General features: G+C 38.4%; 1 protein-coding gene across 19 annotated transcripts in view; it reads right to left on the bottom strand.

The window, feature by feature from the left end:
* Positions 1 to 15,869, bottom strand: part of ROBO2 (roundabout guidance receptor 2) — a 1,066,866-nt gene that overhangs the window by 38,814 nt on the left and 1,012,183 nt on the right. For 13 of the 19 annotated variants that reach the window (XM_061357715.1, XM_061357704.1, XM_061357703.1 and 10 more), the window contains 4 exons: positions 9,511 to 9,553; positions 7,807 to 7,934; positions 2,916 to 3,197; positions 2,422 to 2,547 (listed from right to left, as the gene is read on the bottom strand). In XM_061357715.1, coding sequence (XP_061213699.1) covers positions 2,422 to 2,547; positions 2,916 to 3,197; positions 7,807 to 7,934; positions 9,511 to 9,553 — 579 coding nt within the window. The remainder of the gene's footprint in view (positions 1 to 2,421; positions 2,548 to 2,915; positions 3,198 to 7,806; positions 7,935 to 9,510; positions 9,554 to 15,869) is intronic. The other 6 variants (XM_061357708.1, XM_061357717.1, XM_061357712.1 and 3 more) reach the window with 1 other exon arrangement.

Below are 15,869 nucleotides of genomic sequence, written 5' to 3'. Positions count from 1 at the left end.
GTTGAGGAACTCTTTAGATGAAGATGAAGAAAGAAACTCCAGAGTCATTACTGGTAGGGAAAGCAGCCTACACTGTACACTTGGGAAGGAGATTTCTCTTCTGTCCCCATGGGCAAAGTTACTCCACTGTCAGACAGTTGGAACAGACACCTAATACATAAAGCCTGATGTGTGTTTGAAAACTGTTGCACCGAAGCCTTGTCTCCCCATAGCAATGATGCTTGATGTTTCAATGCCTCCATCTGCCCATAGCAATGATGCTTGATATTTCAATGCCTCCATCTCCCCATAGCAATGATGCTTGATGTTTCAATGCATCTGTCTTCCCATAGCAATGATGCTTGATGTTTCAATGTCTCCTCACACTGAAATTCAATTACGTTCTTTAAATCTCTAGATGAATCAGGTCCTGGAAAAAGAATTTGCCAGTCAGGCTGAAGATCATAGCACTGGCATAAGCTGGGAGCTGTGCAAAGTACAGCCACAAAATTTCCCTGCCTCACAAAGCAGTTGATTTTTTAGCTATTTTCCATTCCACAGTGGGATAGGATTTCTCATTATATTCATTTGAGAGAGAGAGAGAAACTTAGTCGGCATAATAAGTAGTACTTAAGGTACTAACAAAGGAAGCGAGAGAACAATCCCTTCACCCTGATGGGGACTACATAATCAAAGCTGGTCTCTGACTCCACTGATGCTCTAGTTGTCAGAATATTTGAAGCTCTCCCCCAGTTTCTCATGTATTACAGACATAATTAGCCTGTATTAAAGACATAATTAGCGGGCAAGGGAGAGCAAAATACTGACTCTGCAGTTCAATAGGCTGACATTCAACTGAGCATTGGGGCATCCAGATGTCAGCTGCTTTGATCACAACAGGAGCGCCCTGGCCACAGAAAAAGACGGACTAACCTGAAGTTTCTGTATGTTGTTGGAAAATTTACTTCAAACTGAAAACACTACACAAAATATTATGTTTCCCTTGAAGTACTGGTTCAAAGTCCAGCTTTTGATCAACTGATATTTTCCAATGAAACTTTGTATTTTCTGAGAAAATTCTTAGGCAGCTGTAGCTGTCAACACATCTGAAGTGTGACACTGCCCTCTGATAAATGGCACATATGTACCTCAGCATATCAATTTCTGCATACCCATGCAGCCAGAGGAACAAGCCGATTTCCTAAGCTACTTGCCAATACATCTCACAAACAAGGAACAAGAACCCTCCTTGAAGAACTGTATGAACTTAGCTCCCAGATACCTCTCTGTCAATGCCACAAACCTATTTTTCAGTCTCACTTGAAACAGCTAATACTCCCTATGAGAACAAAAGACCTGCAAACACCTTTGGCTATTTGAGTTATGGGCCAATGATTATGGGCTTCTAATCTCAACATTCAGTTTGAACAGCTAATTAAATTGACAAAGAAGCCAATTCTAGGGATGATCTGTTATGGTTAGAATTGTTCCAACTTATAGTAGAAATTCAGAAGGCTACAGATATAGTATGAATTTGAAATTTAAGTCACTTCAGGGTTCTCATATTTCACTTAAATGAAATAGCAGACTTGCATTTTAAGTGCTGGCTTTTCAGGTTTTATCTTGAAAACAAAAATTGACATAGTGGTACATAAGCAAGAAGTAAGCAAAATAAAAGAAATGAAGAAAAAGGTGTGTTTAAATATCATTTTCATTTAACCAAAATAATTTCAAAATCATTTTCATCTAATGAATATGTGTCATGTTTCCAATAAAACATTCAGCATACACATAAAATTTACATTTGGTTTCTATGCAGACTTGGCACAATTTTTGAAACCCCACTCATCTTGCAGGGCCCTACATTTATCCTGAGCTGCTTCACTGAAAACCAGCATTTTTGAAACAGCTCGTGGGAGTGGGGAATCTGTTAACAACTCAACAAAAATATCCATCTCCTCATGAAGCTCAGCGTGGGAAGATCTATAAAGTGAGGATTGATGTGGAAATATAGTTGCTCCATGAACTGTGCTCTCAGGGAAGGGATGTGACAAGGCAAGGTTTGCAGTTGCACCAACAAGCAAGCTGGGTGGGAGGATTCTCCAATTATTCCCTGGCAGTGTCCAAGGCCAGGTGGGGTGATATGGTTTAGTGCGAGGTGTCCCTGCCCATGGCGGGGGGGGTGGCACTTGATGATCTTAAGGTCCTTTCCAACCCTAACTATTCTATGATTCTCTGATTCTCCAATTATCTCCAAATAGGTTTTGCAAAAGGCTTTATTTTTCAGTAGAGGCCAATGTGATGCCACTTGCTGATGTTCCAGTGGGCTTGTGCCCTTATTCCTACCCACAAAGAAGTGCACGTGAGAGGTTTACCACCTCCCTGGCGAGCTGCTGACCAAGACCCCTCCGTCCCTAACCCACCCACGGTAGTGGAACCAACCTGAGAGGCTGCCACTCCTTTCAGAGCTGTTGTGGGAGCTGGTGGTGCTGAAATCCTGTGACTGGTTGTGTGGTAATCTATTAGCCAATCCCTCAGCCACGCGGTAGTCAGGGATGTAAAGCAAGGCTAAGGGTTAAACGGCAAAGGTCACAGTGGCATTGTGTGATTAGTTGACAGCACAAGCACATGCAACACATGCAGTTAGCAAGTCAGATGTGGTGGGGCAGCAAGTTTAATTAATTTTCTTTTAAATGTATACCTATCCTAGCCTAATGGAAGGCAGATGGCTTGGTGATTAGCACAGGACAGAGAGCATTAAAAGCAGAGAACAATACACTTTGTGATTGTGTGAGGTTCAGCACACAATCTATGCATGCAAAGCATGTAAGCATTAGTTATTGTAAATATGAATAGCATCTCACATACTAAGAAGAATTTTCTAATCCATGCATAGATGTATATATAAGGGCTCTGGGAAACAAGAGCTTATTTACCATTGTTGCCTTTGCCTTGGTCTGGGAGAGAGTAACCGAATCCCATTAGGTCATTTTTTTGCTGAATTGAGCTTTTCCACTGAGGATCAGGTAAGTCGACAGCCAACTCATGGATGCTGTTGGAATGCAGTATCTGGGTGGTGGCATATGGTGTAGCTTGTGTTATTTGGCTGGAACTGTTGTAACTAGTTTTCGTGGTGAAGTCAATGCTGCTGTAAATGGCTCCATCAGAAAGCATAGTAGCGGTTTTATCTCCTTGCCCTGGCACTGGTGGCAGCACATCTGTGGTGAACATAGGGGAATGAAACAAATCATTGATGCACAGGAAGCCTGAAAGTATCAAGGTTTAAGATGAAAAATAAACGTGTCATTTTGCATGTTTGCATTTAGCTGAGACAGGTCCATGAGCCAATGAAGGGAAGATGATGTACAACCATCGCCATACTATCAGCATCTGTGACAGGCCTACCACTTGTCCTTCACGTCTCGCTGCCTAAAACCATCTTTCTTTTACTTTTTTTCCATACCTTCAACTGTGAAAGAGAAGTTTGGAATATTTCTCTCCTGAAGAATGTTTTCAATTGTTCACTCTATGTCAGAGCAATGAAACTGTCTGGCCTTCAGCGAAATGATGAAAGGAGTGAATCTACAAACCACAGAGGAAAGTTTCCCAACAAATACATAGTAAAACTGTTAAATGGAGTTGCCAAAGCTCTCAAAGTAATTTTTTAAGGCCATCACCTTGACTTCCTTGAAGTTTTATGCATCAGCTTATCTAATTTTATTTGTGACATCAGCTAGTATGTTTCTCCTTTTCAACAAAAGAAAAACCTCACAAAAGCAAGTTGCTCCCATTACATGTAAGAAAATCTGTTATTTTGAAGGGATTTAAGTGATTATTCTCTTAAAATGGCAACACAGTGTTGATAATGGAGAACAACTTGCTCGAGTACTCCAGTACGTTTACCTGAAAACAGTACAGCGTATTTAACTAAATATCTGTTGACTTTTCACACCTTTTGAATCCTATCACACACTGCAATTTGTTCCTTTAATCAGTTAGATTGGCAATCTCTCCTTACTAAACATTGTAGTGACCTTTGCTGGTGGAATACTAGATTTAGAAGCTGAGACTAGTGAAGTGTGAAGAATTTAATGATGACTGGCATGATGTCCCAAGAAGAACCACAGCTCAGCAGATAACCCTTTTCTTGCTGTCTCAGAGATCAATATATCAAATGGAACGTTTTTTTACAACTTATTTAAACTCTGAAAAGTTAAAACCATTTTGGAATTTACTTGTTAGAAAAATGCATCATTTATATGCCATTTGCTTTCGACACCTGAATGGCAGATACAGATTCCAGCCATTAGACCACCCCTGAGATAATGCGTACTTCTATAGTGAGGATGCTCAGATGCCATTCTAGGCATCACAGGCATTTTATATAACTTAAGTCCCAGAGAGAAAAAGATGATTCTTGAACCTAGACAAGAGTTTAGGTTCAGTTCCAGACTCAGATATGGGTTTTGTACCTTACGGAATACAGTTTTTCTCTCACTGTTTCAAGACTTTTCCAGCAATGGATATGGCCTCCCTTCCCTCACACTGTTTTGGGGAGATTTGGGTTGTTTTGTTTTTCCCTGGGATGAACATTTAGACCATGGAACTATTTTCTACTGCATTCATGTGTGCAATAATAAACATTTTAATATGGATCCTAATAACATCTGCAGTCTCAGGGCAACAACATAATATTAACAATAAATATGGCAATAACAAGTGCTCAGTAGAGAGAATGCAGAAACAGATATTAAATTTGGGTCTATCATTATGATCTGTTTTTGCAGACAACAAGAACAGGGAAATGGGCACAATCAAGTATTTAAAATGCCTTAATTGTATTAACTTTTATCTGCAGATAAAATGCAAGTAAAAAAAAATATTACCATGAATGCAAACTACAGGCCATATTTCAAAATCAGGTTATTACTATCTATTTGCACTCATCCACTGTGCTTTCTAGGGGCAGCACACAATCATAAAAGCATCTATGTGCAAATACAGCATGTGATGAGAAAAACAACCGCAGTCCTGTATTTCTTGCATTTCATTCACAACATGAAGAGTTATCCCTTCCACAACTGGTTTCACCAAAGTATAGTGGATTGAAGTTTAGTAAATAAATTCTGTTTGATATATAAAATGAAGGAAGTCCAGCTCAAGCTGTCTGTGTTGGCTTTGCAGACTCACAAGTGAAAACTTGCAAAATGTCTCATCTCTCAAGACATACATCTGTCCTTATAAGATGTTTCAGGCAACTGAAGAAGTATCATCCCTATATAGTCATTTTAAAATGGAGAACTATACATTTACAAACACTTGAAATGAAAGTTGCATAGCTTCCCACCAGCCAAGAGCTTTCAGTCATTCCTATGAATAAGATGAGGTTCTTCAGACATTCTGGGAATTTCTAGTGCAACCACAGATTACTTTTTTAACCACAAGTAGATGTATACACTAAGCACTCAAAAGAACTATTAAAGTGCCATTTTACAAAGTGCCATAATCACCTAATAAAAAATAAAGTGTGATTTTCCCACCAAGTCATCATAGCAAAAAAAACACACCGAACATTTCAGACCAAAGACGAAGACACATTTCCCACTGGATGCTTTCCCAAAAACTCTCCAAAATCCACCTTGTTTTGCAGCTCTTGAAATAAATGAAATAGTGCTGAAGGACTTCCTGAGAGAAAGTCTTTCTTCCCCCCTCAGGAGATATAGTACCATTTTGTGGCCTTGTGCAACTCCAAACCCAACCTGTGCATCCTACTCACAGCCTTGTTCTCAAATGCCTATCTAGGACACAATGTATTTCACTCTTAAAGGCAATGTTAGATCTGCTTGCCTCAGTTTCTGAGTTTCCAGACTGATTGATTGCCACCTTACTGTTTTCAAAATTCTTAGAGACTTTTTATGTTTTCACAAACCCTTTAACGTGTAAAGGCCCAAGTTCTATCTACACAGTTAATTCATGTTAAGAGACATCTGACTTCTGATGCATCTTTAATGAAGAAGAGTCCAAACTCAGCTGCTGAAACAGATATGGAAAAGTGGTCCCAAACCAGCCAGAATAAAAGTATGAACTCAACCGTAAAGATCATGGGTGGAGTTAAGCTGCTGAATTTCAAAATATAATTGTTGCACCGCTTGGACAAATTTGGATCTATGCCTCATCCACATTGAAGCCAAAACCTTTAAGGCATGCTTCTAATTTCAGTCGTATAGAGCCAAATGCTAAAAGCAAAATGGTATTTTTTCTGTATTATGTGAGCTTAAGAAAAGATGGAAAAGTACTGAAGGGTTTTATTTTCAAGATATTCACAACAAAGAAGGTAGCAGATATTCAGTTGCCTTCTCAATATCATAAAAAGTTTTGCTTATTTTAAAATATTTTTGTAAGACAAGCTTTACAACAGTTTTATATGGAAAATAAATCTGAAGTGTTTTGTGGTAATTTGAAGTCACGGTACTCAAACCACAGGCAAGAAGTTTTGCACGGGAACATATAACCAATGTGAGAGATGGTTTTCAGAAACAGATTCTGGTAGAGTTCAAACGTGAATTCTTTTCACATTTATCAGCTTGACGGTTTTATGGATTTTTTGCATTTTAATGTATTTTTGATATATAAAGTTGTCTTGATTTTTGTTTACTTATTTATGGCTTAGAAATATTTCTATACTCATTTACATTAGGAACTCTTGTTGTGAATACCACTATGGAGAGCTAACTGTTACAACATCACAGAAACCAAGGAAGTAGGAGAGATATGAAGATTACTATAACTTTCAGAAATCCCAACCACACATCTTGAAATTCCCATCTAAGTAAAATGTTTGAAAGAAAATAACCCCTCTAAAGATTCATCACCTTGATCATTACCTCATCTCCCCAAAAGGCCTCTTATTTCAAAATGGAAATAAAATCCTAAAAAATCTAAATGTTCCCCCTCTGTGTATTTTTCCTCCAATAAGAAGGAAAGTTTATGAAGATTTTTGAAACCTTTTTCATGGATTATGATTGAGACTGAGAGCAGTCCCTCACCAGAAGGAGGATGGATAAGCTGACAGCAACAATGTTCTTATGTTCTTCTGATGAAGAAGCATCCTTGCTGCATTCCCTGAGGAGTTCTCTGCTGTTATGGCCATCCTCTATCCCTGGCTACACTGCCCTGCACGCAGATTGCTTATCTCCATGTAAGAGGTAATGAGTTTGAGCAACAGAAACATTTCCCTTGAGATAATAAGCAGACCCTGTCTCACCACTGTGAGGTAAATTACAAACTAGACCTACATTTTAGAGAAGTAGAGAAAGAGACAAAGCATTCTAAACTCAATTTTAAATCAAATTGTGAGTCAAACATAGAAATAACTATAATGATGAAAATTCTACACAGTGTTTATCATAGGTATTAATTAACAGAAGGAGAAGAGAAGGCTCCAGGGAGATCATACAGTAGCCTTCCAATACCTTAAGGAGGCCTGCGAGAAACCTGGAGAGGGACTTTTTACAAGGGCCTGTGGTGATAGGACATGGGGGAATGGCTTTAAGCTGAAATATGATAGATTTTTATTAGATATTAGGAAGAAATTCTTCACTGTGAGGGTAGTCAGACATTGGAACAGGTTGTCCTGAGAAACTGTGGCTTTCCCATCCCTGGAAGTGTTCAAGGGTTGGAGGGGCTTGGAGCAATCTGGTCCAGTGGACAGTGTCCCTGCCTGTGGCAGTGGGGTTCAAAGTAGATGCTCTTTAAGTTCCCTTCCAACCCAAACCATTCTATGATTCTATTGTGTACTATACAGTGAATTAATAAAAGGAAACGTACCTCCACGACCAAAATTGGCAAGATCATTGGGTCCACTAGTGCTGTTGTTTACCGGCAGACTTGTGGCAGGCCAAGAGTCTGCAAGCCAAGGATAACTGGGGTCACTTGCATTCAACAGACCTGGTCGACTGAAGCAGAATAGAAAAAAAAGATATACATACAAATATATAGAGACACACTTAAAAAATTAAAGTATATGTGAGACAACTAATGATTGAAGAGAGCATATCACTGTTCTCCTAACACTGTAGGTAAAAGACAGTTTAGGAAACTTCATTTCTTTCAAATTAAAATTGTGTAGCCTTTGATGATTTAAAGACCTTGAGCAGTTAATTAAGGTTATATACAAATCAACTTTGTCAGTAGAAGTGGGACTAGGCATCTGTCGTGATTCTGCCAGAATCCAAATGAACTCCGTTGTCTGTGTGAAACAGGGGCTAGGCAGCACCATCATGGGATCCTACACCAGGGCTGCATGATAAATTATCACCTCGAGGGAGCCATCACTCAAACTGATTGCTCTGTATCAGCCATTTCCAGGACTTTGGGCTACTATTTCTTCTTTCCCTTGCATCCCAAATGCACGCCTGTCATCTGCAGGCTGGTAACTCTTTCTTTGAGCACTCTTGGACAGTTTAGAGGCAAGCAGGTTTGAGTAGTATAAATGGAAAATCCACAGCTCTCTTTAAGTGCCACTAGCGCATGGCTTTTGTATCGCTGTAATTCCCAGCTTTGAGAGCAGTATTAAACAGTGAGTCTGTTGAAAGAGAAGGTACACTTGGGCCATAAGGCACCATGTCTTGCTCACTCGAAGATAAACACCTAGAAATTTAGCAAGACAGGTGGATTGTTTGTATTTGTATTTAACAGGGAAAACAATAATTTCCTACAGACATCCCCTTCCCCTAAATGAAAACAAAACCCCGTCCACACTTCTGCAGCTTTTCCAGGTTATTAATGCACTCATGAAGTTGGAGCAACATCTCCAATCATTGTACGCTATAGACCCCTGCCTGGTACAATCCCTAAGAGAAACATTGGTTTCTATGGCAACGGCAATAAGAAGACCCAGCCGCCTTCTTGCCACATCTACTCGCTCTCATTAGGCCTAATCTCTTTTTTGCTAAAATATTGATTAAACAGGAGATTGGAAGTTATTACCAGGGCCTAATTACAATCTCCATATTGGCAATGGGAAAATAGATGAGGATATATGGGCCTGTTATCAACTTTTATCAATTTCAGTTGAGTAGCCAAAGTTGTGGAATCCAGTCCTATCAATCTACAGCCTATTCATCATCCATGAATCATTTATTTTGTGATCGATTAAGTGTAATTGTTCACTCACAGCAATTTAAGGGGAGCCAATAAGGAGTCTTAAACAACAGCAACTTCATTTGCTAATGTCTAATTAATGCAATAAACATCCCAGTAACAAATTAACACATTCCTTGTGATATTTACTACTCATTTCTTCCAGGGCATCTGGGATATATGAAACATCTGGGCTTGATTCCTCCAAAGTGCACAGAAGATAGGTCATTAAACCTTGTGGTAAGCTACTGAACTAGTAATGTTGTCAGTCCTCCTAGTGTTGTCAGTCTTCTCAATGATTGGTTATGACCCAAGTGCATCACCTATAGCATTTTTCAGATCCCTAATTTTAACAACACAATGGGAAGACCTTTATACAAAGAAACATACCTTCCATTGCTCATTAGTCCTCCATCTCCTCTTTGGAATGTGACTGTGTTTTGGTTGGAAAAACGAAACAAACGTACACACACACACGCACACACATATAAGACAGGGAAAAAATAATTAGTAATAATTAAAAGTAACAATTCAAACTGCTCAGCGTCCAAGATCGAAGGCCTCTTGGCATCATCACATAACATAGTACAGAAATGGTAAGAAAAGGATCAAACACATGAGGGTTACAATTTGGTTTGGATTGCACTGTACGTTATTGATTAACAGCAATTTGCTCTGTAGCTTGCAAGGCAAAGCTGATGCCTGGGCAAAAGGCCTGAATTTACCACAGGCCCCTTCATATGACTTTGCTTTGCAAGACTGAGCCATGTGATGAAATTGTTTTCTTGGCATGCTTTTCTTCAGTATATAATGACATTGCACCACTGAGTTAATATCATGTTGTAATGGAGTAATACAATGTCACCAAACAAATATGCCATTTCCCAGGACAACTACAAAGAGGTGGGAGCTCTATTAGAGCTGAAGGGGTGAAAAAAAGCATAGAGCTGCACTGTTTTCATTAGAAGTATAGTATATGAACCAGGACCCACACATAAATGCATACACTCCAATATCACTGGGAAAAAAATGTGTCTCCAGTCTTGCCATAGAGGATGCCAAGGACATATTCAGAGGGAGACAATTGTTTTTATGGCTCTATTCATGGGTGTTTGAAAAAAAACCAGCCTATCCCTTATCTTTCTTATTAACAGGATTACATTTCAGGGCAATATAGGTAAACCCACATTACTGATGAGATGCTAATTGACAACATTTGACGCTCCTTTTTGAAGCACTGGCAAATATTTTGAATCAAGGCCAACAGACTACTCTCATTCTCAGTGGCAATATCCCATTATTTATTGTCAGGCAGAGATAAGGCAGACTATTAAATTATATCAGTGTCCTGGACACCTGCAGCCTTAGAGGCCACTGACAAGCTGAGGGTTTGAATTTCAGAAAGGAATGGAAAAGTCTGTGGCCAGTTTAATTTCAAATTGGCTTCAGTTAGGAAATACTATTTGCCTTTGTAACACAGACATTCCAATCATTAAATGATAGCTCCCAGAGTATTTGCAAGATTTTCCAAATATTAGTCCAAACTAGACTGATTCAAGATTAGACTTTGCATTATACACCATTCTAATCAGATAAAATTACTACAGCCAATAGAAATGCCATGATTGTTAAAAAAATTAACAATGACATAAATCCACTGGGATAATACTCTGATACCCTATAGAATCCTTGTCACTTTATTAACTCCTAGGATAATTTCACATTCAGCAAAGGGGACAACACTGGCCCCAGTGGAAGCACTGCTGGAAGAGAGCTTGGGTAGGGTGATTAATTACCCTTCACTGAAGAACAGACTAATATCAATATCAGAAAATCACTGCAGTCATATGTCACATCAAAATGGTTAATAGCTGAATTTTGAAAGGATGTAATCAAACCAATTAATGAAAAGAAAATCAAAATGCAAAGTATGGGAAGTACTAAATAAAAGTCTGCTTTGAAAAAGAAGACATGGTAAAACATTGCAGCTAATTAATTTTAGAGCTGATGCTACTTTCACTCACATTGTTTCTAATACGCTGTCAAATGACTGTAGCTCTCATTGCTTAAAAGTGAATAGTCTGAGCTGCTGTGGATATCATGTGTGAATATGCTAAGAGGTGGGTACCCCCTGACTATGTTTAAAGGGCCAAAGCAGATTAGGTAGTTTCCTTTCTCCTCCTCTTCAAATTTAACACTCCATTTCTCCAGCTTTCTGCATTTGTCAAAGTGACAAGAAATAAGGAAAGTGAGAAACAATGGTGCATTCTCTAACAACCCTTATAAATGAAGTTTACAGATTTAAGGGAGTTCTAGTATAACATATTTTCTGAAAACTTCTTGGGATTAATGCTGTTGTTTAAGCTATCATCTACCAGAAATGCTATTGAAATAATATTGTTACTGCTTGTATAGCACATACAGGTGTGTGAGAATTTAATGTCATGGGGAGAAAAATATCAATACTTGTGGCCTTCAAAATATTTATATCCCTTGAGTACCTTTAGAAATGAAGCTGAAATGGGGGAGCTAGTATGAGATTGCAGCAGTGTTTGTCAGGCACATTTTATTTTCTGTGTAGTGAGGTATGGAAAAAACTCCAAGGTATGCTGTGAGAAACACATAAAGAAGACATGACATTGGAACCTCTTTGCTAGAGCTGTAATTTCTGTAGATTGCCTGTGGAATATGAGTATGCTGAGAAGAGACAGGTATCACATCATTTACTTCTGTGTATGCTGCTTGTAGTAACTATTTCCTGGCTTTTTCCTACAAAAAATAATCTTACACCCTCCCAACATAAACACTGTTTTTAGAAGAAAAGTTCAATTTAGTTTATTAAAAAAAGAACTTGTCTTGGAGTGACCCTGTTTTTCCTGCAAAGACTGTGCTTGGCTTACATGATGTATATGGAACTGGGAAGGAATACACGTTCTTTTGCTTACTCTCCACCCTGTGTACCAATGCACGGATGGTTACAATCTTCATGAGAAAATAAACGACAAAGTATTTTAGTTACTATTCTTGGTGGAAAAGGCTCCAGAATATCAACTAAACTAGGCAAATTCCTCTTGAAATGTGGACATATCAGGATGGTAAAGAAAAAAAAAAGCCATATTCCTGATGCCATCCATAAATGGGCTACCTAAGCCAGGATAGAGAAGATGCCTTTCTTTTAGAATCAATATTGTGAAAGGAAAGACAGCTAACAACACAAGATATGGTCAGGCTGCCAACAAAAGCACTATGTTTATCATTCCTGCCGTACCTTTTGTCAGGGTTTTTGCCTGCAGTTTGATTTCTGCAATTACAAAACAAGTCTAAATGCCTGAATAGGAGCACACTTAATGCAATGCAGGCTTGTAGATGTCACTGTAAAAATAAAACACACAGACAGCTGGCTTTATTCATCCTGTCTCCACTTCAAAAAGAAGCAGAGCAATTTCAAGGGGCAATGCAAGAGGAAGGGAAGGATCTCCCTATCCCTGACCCACCCATCTCCCTTTCTTTTTATCACCGAGGAAGCAAAAAAGCTCTTTCAGCAGTCTTTGCATCTGATATATGTTCTTAGAAAGGCTGAAGACCTGCAGGGATGAGATTGGTTTTCAAACAAAGATGAAAAAATAACCTCTGCATAGACAGATTTTGAAGGAATCCCCACCAGCTTATACTTCAAGGACTGTAAAAAATGCAGAAATATAATCCAAAGTGCATTTTAAATGCATAAATATGTAAGGAAACTATATTGTATATATTTGTACGAAGAGCAGCATACCTTAAGGAGCTTTTCATATGCTTTTTATTAAGTATATAAGGAGGTACCCAAGCCATTTACTAATATTATCTGACAAGGTTGAACTTAATCTTCATGCCTGCTAGAATTGGAAAAATACAAATGTATAGTAAGTTGACATTCTGAGGCAAGAAAGCTTTAGAAAGCTTTAGAAAGCTTTCTGAATGCCTATCTCTAGTAGGCCACATTTTCCTACTGCAAATGAAAACTTTAATGTTGCCAGCCAAGTCTCATTCCTTTTTCTGATAAGCTGTTCCTCAAATATGAATGTAGATTAATCCTCTTTTAATAAGCATTAGCTCAGAACAGATAATCAGCATATAAAAATTCCATCAAATCTTCTGTCTAGTTTTGGATGATTCTGTCAAACAATTTATCCTTCTTTAATGGTTTCGGGAGCTGCACATAAAATGTGTAGCATTCCATAACTCTCTATTTTTAATTTGGTTTTGTTTACTCAGTTTCATGAAATCTTTAATCCCAAGGAGCACTAGTCACTACATAAGCTTGCCTACTCAAAAGTGAAAATATGTGTTTACTTTCCTTGCATGACTGATGGTCTAAACACTTGAAACACCTGAGTATTCAAGCGAGTGGGTTCTGGCACAACGAGATTGAGGGTGCAGGAAAGATATGCTGATAAATGAAACTGCTCTTATTTCTACAGATGGATTCCATGCCTCTGTTGTATAAGTCCTTATACCAAACTTTGAAAAGAGAATTGCAACTTCCAGTACAAAATAAACAAATTCTGTTCCATCACTGTACTACAGGAACACAATAATTAATCTAATAATTGGTCAGATATCATTTTTTAGACAACTGAAAATGGGTAACAACTGTATTCAATGTCTCTGTGCCAGATTTGGGTTTGATGATAATACGTCACAGTCCTGAAAATACACCCTCCTTGTAGAGCTGCAGATGACACTACTACTCACCAGCAGTAATCTAACAAACATTGCCAAAAATCATATGCTCTGTAGTACTGGTATTGCCACCAGTGCCTGATGAGTCATGAAGGGGGAAAGGGAAGTGGAGGAATAGTGTCTTACAGAATTGTGGCTCAGTAACTATCCAAAATAAGTAAGAAGCTACGATTTTCAATGCCACTTGTGACCATCTGAGCAATTGATCAGTGCTTATGCTTCACAAAGACAGAAAGCTTAATGACTTTAACTTCATTCTTCTCTGGCATAAGTCTTTACCAATTGTGATATTTGCTCTTCTCCTATACAGAGTGTTATAGTACTTTAGTAACACAGCAGAAATTATATCTCTTAGGAGCCTAATAATGGAACAGAAATAATAAAACAGTCCCAGTAAATCACCTATAATCTGAAAAGGACCCAAAAGAACATTTTTTGCAAGTAATTATATAACTGCAAAATCCAGACTTTAAAACAACTATTTTTAGTGCTTTAAGTTCTACGTATATGCAAATACAACTGAATAAAAACAAAACAAAAAAAAAAAACATTTACATCAGAAATAACTGAAACAAACAGTACATCAGAAATAACTGAAACAAACAACTTTTTGTTTTGTGTCTGAAATAGAAAGTATATGAATGTTGCACTAATACGTTTGATTCTCTTTATTACACAGTCAAATCTGCACATTCTGCAACTTTCTGAAGGAAGCAGATGTCTGAACAAAAATTGTGCACCTTCTAAAATTTGAGCATATTAGGATAAATTCATATTTAGTAAAACTTTACTGACAGCTGCCTCTGATGAGATTCTGAAAGCTACATACCACTGCCTATAAATATTTAGATCTGAAACCGAACTGTTTATGACTCATAACTTCATAGGGAACAACATACAGTTGTGAGTGTTGTCAAACCTCCATAAGCATAGGTATATTGGTCTAAATGATATTATCAATGGCAAATCCTTCAAATACCAGAGAACTAGCAATATTTCTTAGGGAACTCTGTATGTAAAGATAAAAAATGTGGACTTTGTTCTTTCATAAGAACAACTGATTTATTAGAATAATGACATTTTTTCTGGACTTGACTCCTGGATGACTCAGGTTCTCAGTAGCTCCAGAAATGATTACAGGCCAGGAAACAGAACTATGTGCTGTTATAATTCCCTAAAGCAAATTTTGGCAGTGCCTCTGACATATCTTAGTTGCCCAGTACATGTGGATCAAGTACACTGAATCATGCACAGTCATTGTGGCTCCAGCAAAACCCCGTGTCATGCCAATATATGTTATCAAGACAGTGGAAAAACCTGACCACAGTTACAGACAGCTGACCTTGGCATGATCAAAGGAACCAAATGCAAAGATGCATTATTTCATTTTGGAAAAATCCCATGTTGTGTCTCAAAGAAAAGCAAGTAAAGCGTTTAGGGTAGCATGTGCTGTGCCACAGCTTAGACTAACTTGAACAAACCTGCCTGGAAGCCAGAGGAGCAATTCCTGAGACCCCAGAGCTTCTTCATAAGGACACTTCTCCCTCACAATTTTGCAGGGCCCTGGAGCAGACACCATCACCTTCACTTATCTGCCTTGATAGTCATCTGCTCTCTCCTACTAAACTAAACACTCAGACTGTGGCTGAAGATAAAAGCAAGAGCGAGAAAGCAGCTAGCTGAGCATGAAGGCTGGTTCAGCAGTGCAGCAGGAAGACTAGCCACTACCACATAGATGACAGGATAACAGAGGGGACAGAAGAAGAAACAGCTTTGGTAAGTGCCACCGAGGGGCCAAGCTACATGCAAAAGACTTTACAGACTTCTACTGGGAAATGTTGAGATTTATTAGCCTTTTATACCAGACCACTGAGATGTAATTATTTTTGAGTTCTAAATCTCGAGCTTATGTATGAGAGAAGCTAATTATTTGTATTAATTAGTACTACGAATTGTATGCTCTGTTTTTCTTGACTATCAGTATGTTGACTGAGATGTTTGCAACCTGCTGTTTCAGCCACGCTTTG

This window comes from Neopsephotus bourkii, unplaced genomic scaffold, assembly GCF_033783945.1.
Source record: "Neopsephotus bourkii isolate Nb327-2 ecotype Australia unplaced genomic scaffold, CSIRO-AGI_Nbou_v1 NB_911, whole genome shotgun sequence".
In the NCBI taxonomy this organism is placed as follows: domain Eukaryota; kingdom Metazoa; phylum Chordata; class Aves; order Psittaciformes; family Psittacidae; genus Neopsephotus; species Neopsephotus bourkii.
The sequence above is the reverse complement of the archived record's forward strand: the minus strand, read 5'-3'. Positions and strand labels throughout refer to the sequence as shown.